This window comes from Nerophis ophidion, linkage group LG02 (assembly GCF_033978795.1).
Source record: "Nerophis ophidion isolate RoL-2023_Sa linkage group LG02, RoL_Noph_v1.0, whole genome shotgun sequence".
Classification (NCBI taxonomy): Eukaryota; Metazoa; Chordata; class Actinopteri; order Syngnathiformes; family Syngnathidae; genus Nerophis; species Nerophis ophidion.
This window is the reverse complement of record NC_084612.1, coordinates 49,246,737-49,270,050: the sequence shown is the minus strand read 5'-3', so window position 1 is coordinate 49,270,050 and position 23,314 is coordinate 49,246,737. Positions and strand designations below refer to the sequence as shown.

At 39.0% G+C, this 23,314-nt stretch overlaps 1 protein-coding gene across 2 annotated transcripts in view; it reads right to left on the bottom strand.

Moving 5' to 3' along the window:
• The window catches only part of slc2a1b (solute carrier family 2 member 1b), a 74,112-nt gene that overhangs the window by 30,940 nt on the left and 19,858 nt on the right, over positions 1-23,314 (bottom strand). For both annotated transcript variants that reach the window (XM_061885701.1, XM_061885709.1), the window contains exon 2: positions 9,035-9,130. In XM_061885701.1, coding sequence (XP_061741685.1) covers positions 9,035-9,130 — 96 coding nt within the window. The remainder of the gene's footprint in view (positions 1-9,034; positions 9,131-23,314) is intronic.

Below are 23,314 nucleotides of genomic sequence, written 5' to 3'. Positions count from 1 at the left end.
TTATATATATATATATATATATATATATATATATATATATATGTGTGTATACACACATACAAAACCCCGTTTTCATATGAGTTGGGAAATTGTGTTAGATGTAAATATAAACGGAATACAATGAATTGCAAATCCTTTTCAACCCATATTCAGTTGAATGCACTACAAAGACAAGATATTTGATGTTCAAACTCAAACTTTATTTTTGTTTTGCAAATAATAATTAACTTAGAATTTCATGGCAGCAACACCTGCCAAAGTAGTTGGGAAAGGGCATGTTCACCACTGTGTTTCATCACCTTTTCTTTTAACAACACTCAATAAACGTTTGGGAACTGAGGAAACTAATTGTTGAAGCTTTGAAAGTGGAATTCTTTCCCATTTTTGTTTAATGTAAAGCTTCAGTTGTTCAACAGTCCGGTGGCTCTGCCGTCGTATTTTACGCTTCATAATGCGCCACACATTTTTGATGGGGGACAGGTCTGGACTACAGGCGGGCCAGGAAAGTACCAGCTCTCTTTTACTACGAAGCAACGCTGTTGTAACACGTGGCTTGGCATTGTCTTGCTGAAATAAACAGGGGTGTCCATGATAACGTTGCTTGGATGACAACATATGTTGCTCCAAAACCTGTATGGACCATTCAGCATTAATGGTGCCTTCACAGACGTGTAAGTGCCCATGCCTTGGGCAATAATACACCCCCATACCATCACAGATGCTGGCTTTTGAACTATGCACGTGTAACAATCCGGATGGTTCTGGAGGACACCACGTCCACAGTTTCCAAATTTAATTTGAAATGTGGACTCTCAGACCACAGAACACTTTTCCACTTTGCATCAGTCCATCTTAGATGAGCTCGGGCCCAGCAAAGCCGGCGGCGTTTTTGGGTGTAGTTGATAAATGGGTTTTGCTTTGCATAGTAGAGTTTTAACTTGAACTTACAGATGTAGCAACCAACTGTAGTTACTGACAGTGGTTTTATGAAGTGTTCCTGAGCCCATGTGGTGATATCCTTTACACATTGATGTCGGTTTTTGATGCAGTACCGCCTGAGGAATCAATTGTCCGTATTATCGTCGCTTACATTTAGTGGTTTCTCCAATTTCTCTAAACCTTTTGGTGATTTTATGGACCGTAGATGGTAAAACCACTAAATTCCTTGCAATAGCTCGATGAGAAATGTTGTTCTAAAACTGTTTGACAATTTGCTTACAAAGTGGTGACCCTCGCTCCATCCTTGTTTGTGAATTACTTAGCATTTCATGGAAGCTGCTTTTATACCCAATCATGGCACCCACCTGTTCCCAATTAGCCTGCACACCTGTGGGATGTTCCAAATAAGTGTTTGATGAGCATTCTTCAACTTTATCAGTATTTATTGCCACTTTTCCCAAATTCTTTGTCACAAGTTGCTGGCATCAAATTCTAAAGTTAATGATTGTTTGCAAAAACATTTTTGGGGGGCAGTTTTAACATCAAATATGTTGTCTTTGTAGCATATTCAACTGAATACGGGTTGAAAATAATTTGCAAATTATTGTATTCTGTTTATATTTACATCCAACACAATTTCCCAACTCGTATGGAAACGGGGTTTGTACATACACTTTTTTCATTGTATTTGCCAATTTTTTTGATTCCCTGAGACTTCTCGAGGGACACGCGGTAAAAGATAATGGATGGATGGATTGATTGATTGGCGCTTTATCAACCAATTGTATAGCATTTCCCAGCTATTTCCTGCTCTGTGAACAATAAAATAATAACTACAATTTACAAACTCTTCAGGGATTAATTTACCTAGGGGCTGATGGAGGTAGAGTCTGAGGGAGGCCAGGCTACACAAAGCATTCACTTCAGAATCTTGTTTTTTCCCACATGATTAAATTTGTTGAACTACTTATACCATCAGCTACAGTGACCCTAAACTATGCTCTACCTTCAGTCATTATAAATGTAAAATTGATTGTAACAATGGTATATTTTTATAATGTTGAATTTAAGTTTCTCATGGGGAACTTAATTCAAGTTGTTGTAGTCAATTTTCTTTTTAGCAGGACTCTATATTGCAAATGTACAGTCGCGATCAAAAGTTTACATACACTTGTAAAAAATATAATGTCATGGCTGTCCTGAGTTTCCAATACTTTCTACAACTCTTATATTTTTGTGATGGTGATTGGAGCACATACTTGTTGGTCACAAAAAACATTAATGAAGTTTCGTTCTTTTATGAATTTATTATGGGTCTACTGAAAAGGTGACCGAATCTGCTGGGTCAAAGTATACATACAGCAATGTTAAAATGTTTTAGAATAGAATAGAAAGTACTTTATTGATCCCTGGGGGAAATTCAGCACCACAGTCCACTCACAATAAACAATAACAATAATAAATAATATATGACATATATTATATATGTAATATATAATATATGAATAATATAAATATATTCTACATATATTCTACATTTAAGTGCAGTCAAGAAGGAACATATGCATTATACAGTCTGATGGCTGTTGGTATGAAGGACCTCCTATGTCGTTCCGTGTTACATTTTGGGAGTGTGAGCCTTCCACTGAACGTGCTCATTCACTCCGCAAGGTCCGAGTGTAGTGGGTCGGAGGTGTTGTCCATCATAATGGCTAGGAGTTTTGCTAGACTTCTCTCTGACACCACCGCCAGAGAGTCCAGCTCCACTCCCACCACGTTACTGGCCTTCTTTACCAACTTGTCCAGTATGTATGTGTCCTTCGCTCTCAGCCCGCTGTCCCAGCAGGCCACGGCGTTCAAGAAGGCGCCCGCCACCACCGACTTGTAGAACATCTTCAACATCTTTGTACGGATTTTGAAGGATCCTAGCCTCCTGAGGAAGTAGAGGCGCCTCTGTGCATTCTTTTAGAGGGCCTTAGCGAGTTTTGACCCATTCAGCTTGTTGTCGATGTGTACTCCAAGGTATTTATAATCCTCAACCATGTCCACATCTACCCCCCTGATGGAAACAGGGGTCTCCAGAGTACTCCTCCTCCTTCCCAGGTCCACAACCAGCTCCTTGGTCTTCGTCACATTGAGCTGGAGGTGGTTCTTTCCACACCATGTGACAAAGTCCTGCACCAGTGCGCTGTATTCCTCATCATCACCATCCTCAATACACCCCAATTTCGCAGAGTCATCAGAAAACTTCTGAAGGTGGCAGGACTCTGACTGATAGTGGAAATCTGTGGTGTAAATGGTGAAGAGGAAGGGGGAGAGGACTGTACCTTGTGGGGCCCCGGTGTTGCTGACCAGCCTGTCAGACACACAGTCCTGCAGTCGAACGTACTGTGGTCTGTCAGTCAGGTAATCTACAACCCAGGACACCAAGGGGGCCTCCACCTACATCTTCTTCAACTTCACACCCAGTAGCCCAGGCCGTATAGTATTGAAAGCCCTGGAGAAGTCAAAAAACATGACCATCACACTGCTTGCAGGCTTGTCCAGGTGGGTGTGGGATCGGTTCAGCAGGTAGACTAATAGCGGGGTGTATAATGTAGCCTGGAAGAGTCAGGGTTGCATGGGATTCTGGGTATTTGTTATGTAGTGTTTATGTTGTGTTACAGTGCGGATGTTCTCCAGAAATGTGTTTGTCATTCTTGTTTGGTGTGGGTTCACAGTGTGGCGCATATTAGTAAGAGTGTTAAAGTTTTTTCTATCACAAACATTAGTGTAACCTTCGTGGCTGTTGAACAAGTACGGATGTATGTGTAATGTATCAGACATATTTGGTCGCGGCGTGACTGCCAGCGAATCGATGCTAACATGCTTTTTACCGGCGGTGCTAAAGCAGACATGGCACAGAGATTTATGGATAACCTGCAGATGCATTTGCAACTATATTACGTTTCTTTCCACCAACATTTAATGCGAAAAAAACACTTACCAATCGACGGACTTAAGTTGCTCCATTATCACAAAATGCGTAATTCCTGACCGTTTGGTCCGCACATTTTACCGGCAATGCTAACGCAGCTATTCGGCCATGCTATGGCTATGAATAGCGTCAATAGCTATTCGCTCAATAGCTTCAGTTTCTTCTTCAATACTTTCATACTCCAACCATCGGTTTCAATACATGCGTAATCTGTTGAATCGCTTAAGCCGCTGAAATCAGAGTCTGAATCCGAGCTAATGTCACTATATCTTGCTGTGGTATTTCCATTGTTTGTTTACATTGCCAGCACTGTAGGACGTCACAGGAAAATGGATAGTGGTTTCGAAGATAGCGAAAATAAGGCACTTTAAAGCTTTATTTAGGGATATTCTGGGACCGGTAAGATTTTGAAAAAAAACTTCAAAAAATACAACAAGCCACTGGGAACTGATTTTTATTTTTTTTTAACCCTTTTGAAATTGTGATAATGTTTCCCTTTAAGGTGGCCGCCTTAACAACAAAGCGCTGTGGGAAACCCTGTGCTATACATCCACCAGGAAATTGTTAACCTCTCTGGTAATAAAAACTGCATTGACTCTACAGGGGGCCACGACAATGTGGTCTTACTACCTGCGGGAACAGGTGCCCGCTCATTTCCTGCCATAATCCTGGTCCTAGTGTTCCCCCAGTCAGCGAATCCTTTTTAGGGCATGGACACAGTTTTATACAGAAGTCTGCAGAAGCCTGTTATTATAGATGTCCTTGGAGTGAATAATGGTAAGAGTCATTCAAATAACTAACATATAGACATGCTATATTTTTACCAAACAATCTGTCACTCCAAATCGCTAAATCCCATGAAATCTTATACGTTTAGTCTCTTACGTGAAGGAGCTAAATAATATTTTTTGATATTTTACGGTAATGTGTTAATAATTTCACACACAAGTCGCTCCTGAGTATAAGTCGCACCCCTGGCCAAATTATGAAAAAAACTGCGATTTATAGTCCGAAAAGTACGGTGTGTCATTAATTTTGTCTTAGTAAGTCAATATTTATTAAGTCAAAATAAAGTAATTCATTTGATTTAGTCATTATTTTGTCTTAGTAAGGCAATACTTACTAAGTCAAAATAATGACTAAGTCAAATGAATGACTTACTGTAAATAAGCGTTTGTAATAAGCGTTTAAAAAAAAGAGTTAAAAGTGGGGCCACATGCTGACATATGTTCAACTCATCATACTTAGTTTATTACAACATTTGGGAAGCCTGTAGTTGATTTTTATTATGTAAATGTTATATTTTTATCAACATGTGATAGCAGGGACCCTGCCATTCAAAACTAGGCTGCTACATTATTTATTTATTTATTTATTTTGGCAATCTTCACATAAAACAAAGAACAACGACAACAAGAAAAAAAACACTCATTTGAGCAATGATTGAGCCGAAAGGGTGTAGGTTGAAGCAACGCTTATATAAACCTACCCCATCACAACAACAACAAGGTTCAAAATATATAAAATCTAAAACATGCTTCACTTATATTACTTTTTTTTTTTTCTCCTTTTCCTTAAACAATATATAAGCAACATATATGTAGCACACGTCCCACACACACAGTTCAACATTCAAATCAAACATATACATTTGCACAACCATATATATATATATACGTGTACATATATATATATTATATATACACAATTTATCCAAATTCCACACTAAGTGGCAATATATACATTTCAATATAACCTATATGTACAATTATGAAATCACGAATTGTATCTATATACATATTACATATTATTGTCTTTCTAAGACAATGTTTGCTCTTCTTTCTTATGTTTACTAATGATAAATGATTTAAAAAGCGTTTTAAACTGGTTTATGTTGGTGCTGTGTTTTATTTCATCCTTTAAACAGTTCCATATTTTAACCCCTGCTATTGTTATACTCATTCGTTTCTGCGTTGTTCTACAATATTGGATCTTAAAAAGTAGTTCTCCTCGTAAATTATAATTCCCTTCTCTCTGTAAAAATCTTCTCTGTAACCCTGTTGGAAGTGAATCTTTACTTGCTTTATAAATCATTTGGGCAGTCTTGAGTTGGATGAGATCTGGTACTAATGATTACTGTAACTATAGCTAAAAAAAATAGTAAAATAGCAATAAAAATAATAATAATAATAATTAATAAAGTCAAATACAAATAAGGCAACAAGAGAAGTATACTACACTTCTCTTTTGTAAAGTAAATCCGAACAGCCGGTATGGGCATCTACATAAACTATATGATTTGCCTGAGAAGTTGGACAGGACAAAAAAAATAATAATAATAACATTTTTTTTCAAATCTTAAAGAAAAAAAAAAGTTTTTTTTTTAAGATTTTAGTTTAGGCGGTGGCTCTTTGTTGTTAAGGCGGCCGTCCTAACAACAGAGCGCTGCGGCAAAACCTGTAATCAATTCATGGTAACATACTGTGTCATTTCCTGTCAAAATTATGATGGATAAGTGGCATAAAGAGGGATTATTAATCGAGCTTTAACATGTTTTTATTTACCATTCTGTTCAAATGTAAGAATCACCTATTCTTTGATACTTTATATACGTTTTTTGGCTGATACTACAAACTTGGGTATGGATCCAATACCAAGTAGGTACAGGATCATACATTGGTCATAATTAAAGTTATTCATTTTCCAGCGACTTATTTTCTGAGTATATAAATAATAAAAAAAATAAAAAAATATTTTGTCGTAATAAAAATAAAAATCGATGTAATGTAGTAAAACGACAATATACGTCTCTTGTACTTGATATCATTAAGACTCGATGTATGTAAATGTAAACCCATTTGTTTACATTCAGGAGCACTTGCTTGTCGCTAGCTTAGCTATTCCTCGTCCTGCAGTGATAATGGTACGTGTAAGAAACAAAGCTTATTTGCCGCCATGGAGGCGAGGACTAATGATTTTATAAATTGCTAAAACACCGCGGAGAGAAGTTAGCTATGATTTAAAGCAGTCGGTGTTTATTGCATCACCTTTACCGTAAGTTTAGAAGCCAAAATGTGTCCATTCTCCACAATGTTTCTGCTTGTAAGTGCTCCGTGCGTCTAATATGTGCCTATATTCCCGCGCGGATGGAAAAACAAAAGAGGACCAGTATTTTTCAAAGGCAGTATAATAATAATAATAATAATAATAATAATAATAATAGATTTTATTTGTAAAAAGCACTATACATTGAGTAAACAACCTCAAAGTGCTACAGTGTATCAAAAATAATAAATACATAAAAATAAAAACTATAAAAGTTTAATAGCTAGCACTAGTATGCATATATCGATTTTAAAAAGAAGGGTTTTTAAGCCTTTTTTAAAAGCACCTACTGGAGGTTCCCTCAGGTTGTCAGGGAGAGCTTTCCACAGCCTGGGAGCGGCAAAGCAGAAAGCCCAGTATAGTACCTTCGTTACTTCATTAGTACCAGTATACTGTGTGTACATAAAAGGTGCTCAATGTAAAATGCACTGTATATATTTTGTACTGCTTATAATTTTTTAAATGAATGGAAAAATATTGGGCAAATCTGCAAAATCAGGTGATTAAATAAATGGTTTTGGTTAAAAAAAAAAACATCTTTGAAGCAATGAATGGAAATCACAATGGACATATAAAATGGAAAAGATAACTGCCTTTATTAATTAAAAATTGGAGAAATGTACTTCATACTGGGAAAACTGGGTCAATTATGTCACGCCCCATAAGCCTGACTTAAATTTTTCGAATTAGTGATTGTAATGCTAACAAAAAATACAAATAAGATAAAAAAAAAAGAAAAGAAAATACTCTAAGATTACTCTCTAAATGCGTATATAGATAGATTGCTAGTACTTAATTGATTCCTTCAGGAGAGTTCTCTTAGGAAAATAAAAATTCCAGCAGCAGTGTACAGAATTGAGATCGAATTTAAAAATAAAAAAGTAAATAATAGGGCTATAAATGGAAACAAAATTGAAAAATATTCCAATAAAAATAACAATAATAAGCAACAATGAGAATAAATATCCATCCATCCATTTCTACCGCTTGTCCCTTTTGGGGCAACGGGGGGTCGCTGGCACCTATCTCAGTGCATTCGGGCGGTAGGCGGGGTACTCCCTGGACAAGTCGCCACCTCCTCACAGGGCTAACACAGATAAACAGACAACATTCACACTCACATTCACACACTCGGGCCAATTTAGTGTTGCCAATCAACTTATCCTTAGTGCGTGTCAATGGAGGTGGGAGGAAACCGGAGTACCCGGAGAGAACCCACGCAGTCACGAGGAGGACATGCAAACTCCACACAGAAAGATCCCGAGCCCAGGATTGAACCCAGGACTGCTCAGGACCTTCGTATTGTGAGGCAGATGCACTAACCCCTCTACCACCGTGCTGCCCGAGAATAAATATATGAGTAAAAAAAATTATATTTATATATATATATATATATATATATATATATATATATATATATATATATATTCACATACACACAGTATATGTGTATCTGTTTTATTTGTTGTTTTATTTCTGATTATTATTATTAGTAGTAGTATTATTAATGTATTATTATTTATATTTTGCTTATTTAATTGATATATTTGTAGATAGAACTTTGTTTTTTTTCTGTTCCTTTCTTTTTTTGGGGGGGGTTGGGTTGTATGGTTGGGATATAAACAAAGAATATTTTGTAATTTAGAGAAGACAACAGATATATGATGTATGTGAATATGATGTAATGGATAGGAACATCTGATGCTAAATGTCAATAAAAATAAAATGAAAAAAATAAAATTAAAAAAATCTAACGTAATACAGAGATCCCCAAAGATGAATAACCATTAGCAAAATGGTCACTGGCTTCCACGCCCCCTGCAGGGACACGCCCACATGTTTCAACAAATTCAGCTCTTATTTACCCACTTAAAGAAAAACGTGCACCAAATTCTGTCGTGGTTCGACTCACAACCCTAAAATTACAGCGGGTGTTTTTTAGAGCTGTGTGAGAAATTTCAAATCATGGCAGCTCATGAGGTTTAAAATAGGGAAAAAATAACAATAGGTTACCTTTTGAGGAGCATTGATGACGCCTGTGTTGTACCCGAACTGCAGGGAGCCGATGACTGCGGCCCCCACGCACAGCATCAAGGGGAAGGTAATTTTCTGCAACGGAAGAGAGACAGGAAGTGACGTCAGTGCTTGATTGGAGTTAAGAAGAACGTGTAGAAAGGTATCGATATAGCCATCTTTTGGTAGGATATGGTCATTTGATGATTAAAAATACCCTAAAAGTGGCGCATAACACACAAGTCACATTTGCTCGCGTAGCGTATATGACACAAATGCTTTTTTCTGACTGACTAAGACTGCAAAATAAGCCACAATGGGGCCAAAGAAAATGGCAAGTGCCGGAACGTTGATTAAAAAGAGAAGACAAACAATATTAATTAAAAAAATACAACTCACAGCTAATCACTGTCTTTGCCAACAACAGTCTTCAATATAGAACAGGGGTCGGCAACCCAAAATTATGAAAGAGCCATATTGGACCAGAAATTAATGAATTAAAAAAATCTGTCTGGAGCAACAAAAACTTATAAGCCTTGTATATGTATTCTAATGATGGCAATACATTATATAAGTGATTAAATAAGTTATATTAGCCTACCATCAAAATGGCTTTAAAAGTCTAATATAAATGTTATAATGAAGGCAAGACATTATATAAGTGATTATATAAGCTATGTTGGCCTACTATCAAAATGACTTTACAAGTTTTATATAAGTGTTATAATGAAGACAACACATGATGTAAGTGTATTTATTAGTTATAATAGCCTACTATCAAAAATACTTTAAATATCTTATACAAGTGTTATAATGAAGACAACAGATTATGTAAGTGTATATATTAGCCTACCATCAAAATGGCTTTAAAAGTCTAATATAAATGTTATAAAGAAGGCAAGACATTATACAGTATAAGTGATTATATTAGCTATGTTGGCCAACTATCAAAATGACTTTACAAGTTTTATATAAGTGTTATAATGAAGACAACACATGATTTAAGTGTCTTTATTAGTTATAATACCCTACTATCAAAAATACTTTAAATATCTTCTACAAGTGTTATAATGAAGACAACAGATTATGTGAGTGTATATATTAGCCCACCATCAAAATGGCTTTAAAAGTCTAATATAAGTGTTATAATGAAGACAACACATGATGTAAGGGTCTATATTAGCTATATTAGCCTACTATCAAAATTACTTTAAAAGTTTGATATAAGCGTTATAATGAGGACAACACATGATATTAGCCTACTATCAACATTGTGTCGGTTGACACAAATCTTCGTTGACAGAAATGTTGAAATGTAATATTTACTCTACACATTTTTACAACATTGGACAACATTAGTAACACTTCTCAGAGGGTGAGATAACTCCTGGAAATTACTGTCTTAGAATGTGGCCAAAGGTACAGATGTGTATGTCCAAGTTAAAGGAAACGCCAAGCTGTCATCTTCTAATGCATTCATCAAATATATAGCTACAAACGAGGCATAATGATCCTATATGTACATACAGCTAGCCTAAACAGCACGTTAGCATGGATTAGCTTGCAGTCATGCACTGACCAAATATGCCTGATTAGCACTCCACACAAGTCAATAACATCACCAAAGCTCACCTTTGTGCATTTACGCACAATATAAAAGGTTTACTGGACAAAATGAGACAAAGTAGTGGTATACAACATGTCTTTCTGTGGAAGCAACAGAGATAGTTGTACTGGTAAACAAACCACGGTGAGTTCAAGGACCGCCAAAACTAGTAGGACAAACCGATGCTCGCCAAATACTCTCATCAGTGAAGCATGTTTAACATTGACAGTGGGATTGCTAACATTTATGTAGGTTTGTGTCATGTTTTTCCTTCTAAAGAAACAATATTCAAACTGAAAATATATTTTTCTATGTTCATACATTTTTGAAAAAGCTCCAAAGAGCCACTAAGACGGCGCTAAAGAGCTGCATGTGACTCTAGAGCCACGGGATATAGAAGGAAGTGATAATAAATATTCATCTATCCATTAATTGGCCATGTATACTTATTTGACATTGTTTTATGCATGTAAAACTATGATTATTCTCTACAAAATGTTTTTAGTGCTAATATTTTCATTGGATTTACATGATTTCTTATGGGGAACATTGCTTCAGTTTTTTTTTTAACTATCTGTCACATGTACACTGCAGAGTAAATGCGTAACGAGTACTAATCATGCGGTTAAATGGATCCACGGGAAAAACCGAAACTCGCAAAATAAGTGGTATGTTATGCAACACAAAGTCCTATTTGTTTCTTAATGCGTGTGGTTGGATGACTCAGAGCAGTTGTTCGATAAGAAAAGAACAGATTCTATGGACTCAAATCCCTTTTTGAAAACCGGTTCCCGTTATTGGGGCCACTATAGTAAAGAAAAAGAGTTGGTTCCTTATCCGAATCCCTAGGAACGAATCCCGTCCCACAGGAAATGCCCTGTGGGACATCACAGGAAATGACGTAGCTCAGTCATTAGGCGGCAGATACAGAAAGCAGCAAAAAAAAATGGACCGGAAAAAACGCCTCAAGGCCTGGCTTCCATCCATCCATCCATTTTCTACCGCTTATTCCCTTTCGGGGTCGCGGGGGGCGCTGGCGCCTATCTCAGCTACAATCGGGCAGAAGGCGGGGTACACCCTGGACGAGTCGCCACCTCATCGCAGGGCAAACACAGATAGACAGACAACATTCACACTCACATTCACACACTAGGGCCAATTTAGTGTTGCCAATCAACCTATCCCCAGGTGCATGTCTTTGGAGGTGGGAGGAAGTCGGAGTACCCGGAGGGAACCCACGCATTCACGGGGAGAACATGCAAACTCCACACAGGCCTGGCTTCATTTTACTAAAAAATATGACGAGGAAATGGCAATATGCAATTATTGCCAGGCTTCGCTCTCATGTAAAGGGGGAAGTAAAATAATTATGTTTAAAACATGTTCAGGCTGTACATAACCTGAACGTTCGAGAACCATGGCGTGTTTTCAACACGTGGAGAAGCAGCGAAAAAGATGACGAAGCACGCCCCTCTTCCTCTGCTTCAACCTGCAGCCCCAGTCCCAGTGATAGTGCCGGTGAGTAACTGACGTCAACTGTTGCCGGTTAATTTCCATATTCGCTCACGTTATTTTAGCCTTAAGGCTAAAATAACGTTACCTCTTATGTCAACCAGGACTGCAGTAATGTTAGCTAGACTAATGTTACCTAAGCATAGTCAGTGGCTAACGGTAACGTTAGCCTTTTTGTACGTGTCTGATAACGTTAACGGTATCTTGTAGCCTACACCACTCCAAAGTTTGCAGGTCTGTCTAATAAACTAGTGCTTTCTTTCTTTCTTTAGTTTATTTTGTACATGAGCACACTAACAGCATAACAAATCACAATTTCATATCATTTCACTTTACATCATGTCCGAAAAGGAGTAGGAAGAAGTAAAGCTTATTTAATCCTACCACTTTCCCACTTCAGAGCGTTTACAAATATATACATCATTTACTGACCTTTTTAGATTAAAATAACATCACTGAATTAGTATGTACTACAGTTTTGTAATATGTAGTTAATAAATTCAGTCATTATTAATAAACTGGGATGAAGAATGTCTTACTTTCAATAAGGTTGAAAGTATTTCTCATAATTCTTCTTTGTACTTTGTAAGCACTATTTATTTGAACAACCTTTTAAAGTGGATTATATAAGTACAATGTTTAACTTCATTAATAAATCCATTCCATCATTTATTTCTACATACTGATATGCTAAAGACATAGTAACAGACACCCTAGTCTTCACATTCAGCTAATTTCCCCCATAATTCTATGCTATGTCTATCCCTCATTTTCCCACACTGATGGACCCCAGAAGGTTTAGATGTAGACTGGAGGAGGATGTCGTCAAACCTATCTGTGTGTCCAAACTAGTTCCACGCCAAGTGAACGTGTTATTTCCACCGCTGGCGACACGATTAGCGAAGAGAGGGTCAGACTTGATCCTGAAAAAGCAGACATGCTAATTTTTCGGAAGAAGAGTTGTTGATTGATGACTGTGGCGTTCTTAGTGTCATAGTGTGTGTAGTTATTATGTTCCAATAGCAGCAGAATTGCACTTTTTGGAGAGCTGTATTATTTTCAGTTTTGTGCCCTAAGGGACTGATTTTATTTAACACTATTATTAGTTATACTCTTTTAGTGATCACAGAGACAGGTTGTTTTTGGGTTACGTATATATTGGTTTTTCTGAAAAATCCCACTTAATATACTTTGGGTAGTAACACAGTCAATTTTTTTTTTAATTTTTTTTTTAGGGGGGTAACAACAGTCAGTATTTATTTATTTATTTTATCATTTTTTTTCTTATAAAATAAAAGGGAGCTTTTGTTAAACCTAATATTGTGGTACAACAACCTATCTGGATTCGATAAGGGAATCGATAAGGAACCGGTTCGATAAGAGGATTTGATAATAGGCTCAAACTCGATAATTTCTTATCAAACAGCATCCCTATTGGTACCTGGTGATTTGTATTTGGGATCCGCATAGGTCTTGAAAATATGCACGCGTTTGCCATTGTCATTGCCAATATGCTCCTTGTTTTTCTCTATCCTAATCCATTCATCCTATGATGTTGCCATTTCTATTAGGAAGTATCTTACAGTTCTAACTTATATTTTTTAGTAGACTCGCTATGAAAGCGCTAAAAAATACCAGTACAACAAAGATGACGGGGAAAATACGCTGTTAAAGTGGAGGCATGTAAATAAGACCGCCCACAAGAGATGGAAACTTCAGACTGCTATACATCTTCGCCGACATTAAGCTCAGTAGATTCGAGCAGCTTGAGTGTATTCTTCGCATACCATAAATTTAATAAACCACAGCGGAGAATGTCACCTTTCATTTCCTGGTCTCAGACCGGAAAAACAAGCGCTTCGGGCACCGTTGGTCACAGTTTTGGAGTTTTCTAAACCAAAGGCTACACAAAGATGGCACCTCCGAGCAATTTCATTTGGTACTTGGTGTAATGATAAGTGTGACCAGTAGATGGCAGTCACACACAAGAGATACGTGTGCACTGTTGTTTGACGCCCATTCAATAAATAACGCTCTCAAGAACCCGTAAGCAAGAAACACCACAACTTTGATGTTTCATTGAGAATATCGAACATTACACACAGCGCTCAAAAATCCGCCAGATTGTTTTAGTAGGACTTTGGTAAGCTACGAAGCCTCACCGTTTCATGGATTGTCGGAGCATTACGGCTATCATAGTCAGACATACTGTGCTTCAACATACAGTATTATCATGGTGTGTGTATAGAAGGGCCCATAAATGGCACCTATTAGGAGACATTATCTGGCGTTTTGTTCCGCTATTTTATGCAAAACCAACTTTTCTTACCTATTGGTACCTGCTGATGTGTATTTGGGATCTGCATAGGTCCCGAAAATATGCGCGCGTTCGGCATTGTAGTCAATAAGCTCTTTCTTTTTCTCTATAGTAATCCATTCATCCTCCAATGCTGCCATGTCTAATATGAAGTAGCGTACAGTTGTAACTACCGGCACAACAAAGATGACGGGGAGAAAACGCTGTCGAAGTGGAGGCATGTAAATAAGACCGCCCACAAGCGATGGAACCTCCAGACTGCTATAGATCTTCATCTTCTTCACAGACAAAGCTCAGTAGATTCAAGCTGCTTACAGCGTATAATCTTCACATACCATAAATTTAATAAACCACAGCGGAGAATGTCACCTTTCATTTCCTGGTCTCAGACCGGAAAAACAAGCGCTTTGCGCACCGTTGGTCACAGTTTTGGAGTTTTGTAAACCAAAGGCTACACAAAGATGGCACCTCCGAACAATTTCATTTGGTACTTGGTGTAATGATAAGTGTGGCCAGTAGATGGCAGTCACACACAAGAGATACGTGTGCACTGTAGGTTGACGTCTGTTCAATAAATGACGCTCCCAAGTAACCATAAGCAAGAAACACCACAACTTTGATGTTTCATTAAGACTATTGAATATTACACACAGCGCTCAAAAATCCTACAAATTGTTCTAGTACGACTTTAGTAGGCTACGAAGCCGCACCACTTGATGGATTGTCAGAGCATTACGGCTACCATAGTCGGACGTACTGTGCTTCGACATACGGTATTATTGTGGTGTGTGTATAAAGACCCCAAGTTGGCACCTATTAGGAGACATTATCTGACGGTTTGTTTTGCAATATTATGCAAAACCAACTTTTCTTACCTTTTGGTACCTGCTGATGTGTATTTGGGATCTGCATAGGTCCCGAAAATTTGCGCGTTTGCCATTGTAGTCATTAAGCTCCTTATTTTTTTCACAATCCTAATCAATTCATCCTCCGGTGTTGCCATTTCTAATATGAGGTAGTGTACAGTTCTAACTACCGGTCCAACAAAGATGACGGGGAGAAAACGCTGTCCAAGTGGAGGCACGTAAATAAGACCGCCCACAAGAGATCGAACTTCCAGACTACTATACATCTTCTTCGCCGACAGAGTAGAGTCGAGCGGCTTAGAGCGTATTCTCCGCATACCATAAATCTAATAAACTATAGTGGAGAATGTCACCTTTCATTTCCTGGTCTCAGACCGGAAAAACGAGTGCTTCGGGCACCGTTGGTCACAATTTTGGAGAATGATGTTATGTTATGCCTTTGTACACCAAAGGCTACACAAAGATGGCACCGATACAAGACCAACCTGTACAGTACGCACACATTCACAGAAAATGACACTCTGAACTGGGAGGTGGTGGTAGTTTGAAATAAGTCCCAGACATCCTTCAGGCTTGGAAAGTGCAACAAATAAAAGCTCAGGCTACTGAATCTACTGCAGGCCAGTGATGCCTCCAGAATCACCTCTGAAAAACCTACCTACCCTTATTAAATGGTTTAAGTCGGGCTAGGCAATAAAGCAGAAAAAAGATTTTTTTTTCATATCATCCAATCACTATTTTTATTACATTGTTTTTAACCTGCCAGTTATAAAGCGTCTTGACTTAAGAACCAATAGACTAGGGAGTAGCTCAACATTTTATTAACATACAGCGTATTAACAAAGGAAATTAAATAAGAAAAACACAATAACATAGGAATGTTATTCAGCCTTCCCGGTAAGGTCTATTGAGGTGTACTAGAGAGGAGGCTACGCCGGGTAGTCAAATCTCGGATTCAGCAGGAACAGTGAGGTTTTCGTCCTGGTCGTGGAACTGTGGATCAACTCTATACTCTCGGCAGGGTCATTGAAGGTACATAGGAGTTTGCCCAACCAGTCTACATGTACTTTGTGGACTTGGAGAAGGTGTTCGACCGTGTACCCCGGGAGGTCCTGTGGGGAGTGCTCAGAGAGTATGGGGTAACGTCCTGTCTGACAGTGGCGGTCCGCTCCCTGTACGATCAGTGTCAGAGCTTGGTCCACAGTGCCGGCAGCAAGTCGAACACGTTTCCAGTGGGGGTTTGACTCCGCCGAGGCTAACCTTTGTCACCGATTTTGTTCATAACCTTTATGGACAGAATTTCTAGGCGCAGTCGGGGCATTGAGGGGATCCGGTTTGGTGGCTACAGTATTAGGTCTCTGCTTTTTGCAGATAATGTGGTGATGGCTTCATCTGGCCGGGATCTTCAGCTCTCACTGGGTCAGTTCGCAGTCCAGTGTGAAGCGACTGGGATGAGAATCAGCACCTCCAAGTCCGAGTCCATGGTTCTCGCCCGGAAAAGGGTGGAGTGCCATCTCCGGGTTGGGGAGCAGACACTGCCTCAAGTGGAGGAGTTCAAGTACCTCGGAGTGTTGTTTACCAGTGGGGGAAGAGTGGATCGTGAGATCAATAGGCGAATCGGTGTGGCGTCTTCAGTAATGCAGACGCTGAATCGATCCGTTGGGGTGAAGAGGGAGCTGAGCTGGAAGGCAAAGCTCTCAATTTACCGGTTCATCTACATTCCTATCCTCACCTATGGTCATGAGCTTTGGGTTATGACCGAAAAAGACAAGATCACGTGTACAAGCGGCCGAAATGAATTTCCTCCACCGGGTGGCAAGGCTCTCCCTTAGAGATAGGTTGAGAAGCTCTGCCATCCGGAAGGAACTCAAAGTAAAGCCGCTGCTCCTCCACATCGAGAGGAGCCAGATGAGGTGGTTCGGGCATCTGGTAAGGATGCCACCCGAAAGCCTCCCTAGGGAGGTGTTTAGGGCATGTCCGACGAGTGGGAGGCCACGGGGAAGACCCAGGACACGTTGGAAAGACAATGTCTCCCGGCTGGCCTGGGAACGCCTCGGGATCCCCCGGGCAGAGTTGGACGAAGTGGCTGAGGAGAGGAAAGTCTCGGCTTCCCTGCTTAGGCTGCTGCCCTCACGACCTAACCTCGGATGAGCGGAAGAAGATGGATGGATGGATGGATGAATGGATAACATAGGAATGTACCAATATATCACTGTTTACATGCTTTTAAGTAGAGCTGGGCCATATGGCTGAAAACTGTTTCACAACATACATTTTTTGTATTGATCGATATTGATAATTTGTATGACTTATTTAAGCCTGCCAATAAATACGGTAACACAATCTCCAACTTATCAAGTCTGCTGTTCATCAGCGGAGAAGGTTTCTGCTAGCCAGGAGGTAAAAAAATTGCAGTGGATTTGAAGGCAGTTGCAGTTTCGAGACACTAGATGGCAGTAGCGTCTAAGCCATTGAACACTACACAGAGTAGTTTGAGAAGCTACAAGTTCAACGGACACATTGGAAGTGTCAGCATGAACAACGAAAGTAAAGGTTGGACTACTGCAACTCACTTCTTTTCGGGATCCGCAGCAAGAACATTCAGAAGCTGCCTGTTCCACTCAGGACTGAATACAAAGTCTCCCTACTAACCCACCAGAGATTCCACAGCAAGACAGCGCAATGAAACTTGGTAGTTGATACTATGACCCCGTGGGGGACAGACATTTTCCACGACCCCCCTGATTTTAATGACTATTTACAAATAATAGTTATTTACAGGTATTTTACTGTACAATATACAATTTGAGTTATATTCTTCATATATGGTGCTGACGACTTCTTTTCATTTCTTTCACAAACTCTAATCCTTTAGCCTCCGTTAGCTCTGTACACGTGTTCTTTTGCACTTTCCGTATTTTTACGACTAAAAGGCGCACTCAAAATCCTTTCATTTTCTCAAAAATGGACAGTGCGCCTTATAACCCAGTTCGCCTAATGTGCATATTAATTCTGGTTGTGCTTACCGACCTCCAAGTAACTTTATTTGGTGCATGGTGTCATGATGAGTGCGACCAGTAGAGGGCAGTCACACATAAGAGATATGTGTGCACTGCAGGTTGACGCCTGTTCAATAAATGATGCTAGCAAGTACCCGTAATCAAGAAACACCAAAACATTGATGTTTCATTGAGAATATAGAACATTAAACACAGCGCTCAAAAATCCGTCAAAATGTTTTAGTACGACTTTGCTAAGCTACGAAGCCACCCCGCTTGATGGATTTTATGGCATTACGACTACCATTGTCAGACGTACTGTGCTTCAACATGCGGTATTATTATGGTGTGTGTACAACGACCACAAAATTGCACCTGTTAGGAGACATTAACTGACGTTTTGTTTTGCCATATTACGCAAAACCAACTTTTCTTACCTATCGGTACCTGCTGATGTGTTTTTGGGATCTGCATAAGTCCTGTAATTGCGCGCACATCCGCAATTGTAATCAATAAGCTCCTTCTTTTTCTCTATTCTCTTGTTGTGGGGCATTCATCCTCCGCTGTTGCCGTTTCTAATATGAAGTAGCATACAGTTCTAACTTATATCCGTCAGTAGACTCGCTTAGGAAGCACTAAGATCTACCGGTATAACAAAGATGCCGGGGAGAAGATGCTGTCAAAGTGGAGGCACGTAAAAAGATGGTCGGAAAGCGGCTCAAAGACTATAATCCATACAACATTTTGGCCAGAGAACCACAAGACATGTTATGTCAACCACAAGGAAGAGTTTCAAATTACAAAAAAAAATGTCATAATTCAACATTTAATGCACCTTATAATCTGGTGCGACCTTTGTTCAGAAAAATACGGTCCTCCTGGGTAGAACAGAGCCTGTTGATTAGGTCGAGCACTGTTGCCACCTAGCTTGTGTATTGTTCTAACATGAATACTGCAGTTTGCAGAAAAACATGAATACCTCTCCACCCTCTGGGACCCAGAGAGGGACAAGCGGTAGAAATGGATGGATGAGGATTGTGATGTAGCCAGAAAAATTAAAGGAAATTATTGCTTTTTATGTGGCCTTGCACTGCATTCTGTTATGATCAGCCTTGGAAGGATGCAGACCATAAATTAGAGCAGTTTTTGTAAACCTTTTAAAGTGTCTTTTTCATGTGTGACACTTATTTTACGAGCAGTTGTGAAGAGGAAGTCGTGGAAAAGGTCAACATTTCCTGGTGAAAAAAAAAAAACAGATTTAAAGCCATTTTAGGCACACCTTCTCTCCCGAGCCTATACGGATGTTGTGTGCGTGTGTGTCATCAAGATCACAAACATGCCTGTTGTGTAAATATGACTTTCCAGCATGAAGGGCTTGTCTCTTAAAGGGACCGATGCTAAAGATTGAGAGTTTCAAGGAGCTTTTTCCAGTGTCAACAGACTGCTGACAGTGAGGAATAGAACATCCACATATTTAACTTTTACCAAGGATTGTTTATATTTAATCCAGTCCGGTCAACAGTGTTTGCTCAGATATTTTGCAGGGGAAATGTGAGTTTTCGTGATTGTTGAAGAATTGGATTCATGCCAAAACTTGTAGGCGATGCTTTCCGTCACTTATACAGGTTCTAATCTAATGGAATGTTTTTAAATGCCACTTAAAACTACCGTATTTCCTTGAATAGCCGCCGGGGCGCTAATTAATTTAAAACCTCTTCTCACTCCTGTGCTTACCAAAGGCATGCGGTAAAAGTAAGCAAGCGCTAATTATTTTAAAACGTCTTCTCACTCCGGCACTATACATATATATATGCAAATATACATATATATACATATACACACATACATATACATATTAGAGATGCGCGGAGAGGCAATTATATCATCCGCAACCGCATCACTAAATTCGTCATCCACCTGCAATCCCCCCGAACCAACATTTCTCCAAGACACACCCACCCGCCACCCGCCACCCGCCCGTTGTTATATATCTAATATAAACGATGCAAGGCATTAGTGAGGTTAGAAAGTGTAACTCCCGCCAAATAGCAGAGACACAATGGCTTTCTTGAACTGATTTATTTGATGGCTTACTTTCCCTTCAAATTCACTGTGAAAACTGTAATAAATAAAGCAGGTTACAAACGTAAAAATAATAACATGCACAGCATGTGGATCAAACATTTTACCAAGTAAAATACCAACAAATGACAAATACCTTGTTGGCCATACCCGGAAGTAGCTTCCTTACATCCGTCGACAGAACAAACGAGACACATGGTCACACTTATCATTTCACCATGTAACAAATAAAAATGCTTCAAGAACGGTAAGCACAAGCAAAATTATTCCGTACATTAGGTTATGAGGCGCACTGTCGAGTTTTGACAAAAATTAAAGGATTTTAAGCATGCCTTATAGCTCGCAAAATACGGTACTAAAATGCAATGTAATGCCGAAACAAAGATTGTGAAAGACTGACAAGAGGCTCACTCTGTTCGTGGAATTATACGGTCGAACAAACGTGCTCAGGTGCTGAGAGCGATGAACAGAGTGAACCCTCTTGTATCCACTTTAAAAGACGGAGACTAACAAAAGAAACACTCTAGCGTCAGACTGGGCGATATATCGATATATTCGATATATCGCAGATTTGTCTCTGTGCGATATAGAAAATTACACTTATCGTGATATTCGAGTATACGTTGTCACGCAGTTGCTTTTAGCTGCGGGCATTACACTACAGGCTCTTCTCACTCTTTCTTGTCACTCCTTCTCACAGAGACTTAAAACAAGCGCACCTTCTTACATACGTCACATACTTTGCAACATTACACGCTCCCACGGAGCAGACAGTTGGCGACATGGTAACATTGGCTGTGATGCTAACGGTGCGGTGGGGTTGGTAATACAGGAGAGAGAAGGTACGAATCTGGTAACAAATCAAGGAAGAATTCATTCCCAAGAAAAACAGCAGGGGATCCATCGTCTGGCAGTGGTTTGGCTTCAAGCGGGAAAATGTTGAATGATTATGCGGTAAAAGCGTTGCTACTAAAAGTAACATTACTGCTAATGTGTAACATTATTTGAAAAGTCACCTGCTAAAGAATATTACGAAGCGCTTGAAACTCTGCATGTCAATATCTCCGTTCGGTGCCACGCCAACAAAATGCCGAAGCAACTATTCCCAGATCAACACCGAATTAAATGAATAGTCAACAACAGATGGAGCAGCAGGAACCTACTTCATAGTGAAGGACATACACTATTTGACTTACTATTATGCAGCTCATTTTTATTTGACAGTTATTGAAATACCTTGTGTGAAATGATGCACAAAAGTGCACTTTATTTGTTTTAAACTGTTGTAGTGGCGTTCTGTACAAAAAGCGCACTTTAATTTAGTGTTGTTTTGATGTGTCATCTTAGTGACATCATGCACAAAAGTGCACTCATAGCTTGTTTTAAAACGTCTCTGACAACTTTGCACTTTCTGTTTTGAAATGACATGAATGTTTGTGCCACTGCTTAAAGGCCTACTGAAACCCACTACTACAGACCACGTAGTCTGATAGTTTATATATCAATGATGAAATATTAACATTGCAACACATGCCAATACGGCCAATTTAGTTTACTAAATTGCAATTTTAAATTTCCCGCAACGTTTCTTGTTAAAAACGTCGCGGAATGATGACGCGTGCGCGTGACGTCACAGACTGTCAGGAAATATTAGCGCAGCACCACTTGCGGCTAAAAGTCATCTCTTTTCATCGCGCAATTAAAAAGTATTCTGGACATCTGTGTTGCTGAATCTTTTGCAATTTGTTCAATTAATAATGGAGAAGTCAAAGTAGAAAGATGGAGTTGGGAAGCTTTAGCCTTTAGCCACACAAACACACGGTGATTCCTTGTTTAAAATTCCCGGAGGTGAAGCTTTACTATGGACCAGAGCGATCAAGCGAACGTGGTTCCGGACCACTTGTCAACCGGCAGGTTTCGGTGAGAAAATTATGTTAAAAAGTCGCCTCTTACCGGAAATCTGTGGAGTTTGCGCCGTCCTTGTATCTGCCGTGACTTCCCTCAGACACTGGCCTCAAGACACCCGTGAACACACCCCTCCGACTATCAGGTACTATTTAATCTCACTAAAACACTAGCAACACAACAGAAAGATAAGGGATTTCCCAGAAGTATCCTAGTAAATGTGTCTAAAAACATCCGTCCCAATGCAATCGCCTTTTTATTTTAACTTTTTTATTTTATTTTTTTTCTCTAGTCCTGCGCTATCAATATCATCATCCACAAATATTTCATCCACGCTCAAATTAATGGAGAAATTGTCGTTTTTTCGGTCCGAATAGCTCTTGCTGCTGGAGGCTCCCATTAAAAACAATGTGAGGATGTGCGCAAAATTACAGCCCTCACCCTTGTGACGTCATCGTCTGCGACTTCCGGTACAGGCAAGGCTTTTTTATCAGCACCAAAAGTTGCGACATTTATTGTCGATGTTCTCTACTAAATCCTTTCAGCAAAAATATGGCAATATCGCAAAATTAAAGTTTAAAATGAGCATATATTAATTAGGGGTGTAACGGTACACAAAAATTTTGGTTCGGTACGTACCTCGGTTCAGAGGTCACGGTTCGGTTCATTTTCGGTACAGTAAGAAAAAAACTAAATATACATTTTTTGATTACTTATTTAACAAATTTGCTAAATCTTCCACCAAAAATAATTTTCTTAGTGGAATATTTGATGTGAAGTAACCGGAAACTTGGATAGATCAATAATTCATAATAACATTGATTTTGATTCAATATTATATTTTAAACAATGACAGTTTGAAGAAAAAAACACAACTTTGTTTTATTAGTAAACGTTGCAAGTTTTTCTAAATTACATTTAGCCTTTAAGATTTTTTATTTCACTTTTGTTTATGTTTTTGTTTATTTCAATAGTTTTTTTAGAATGTGCCGT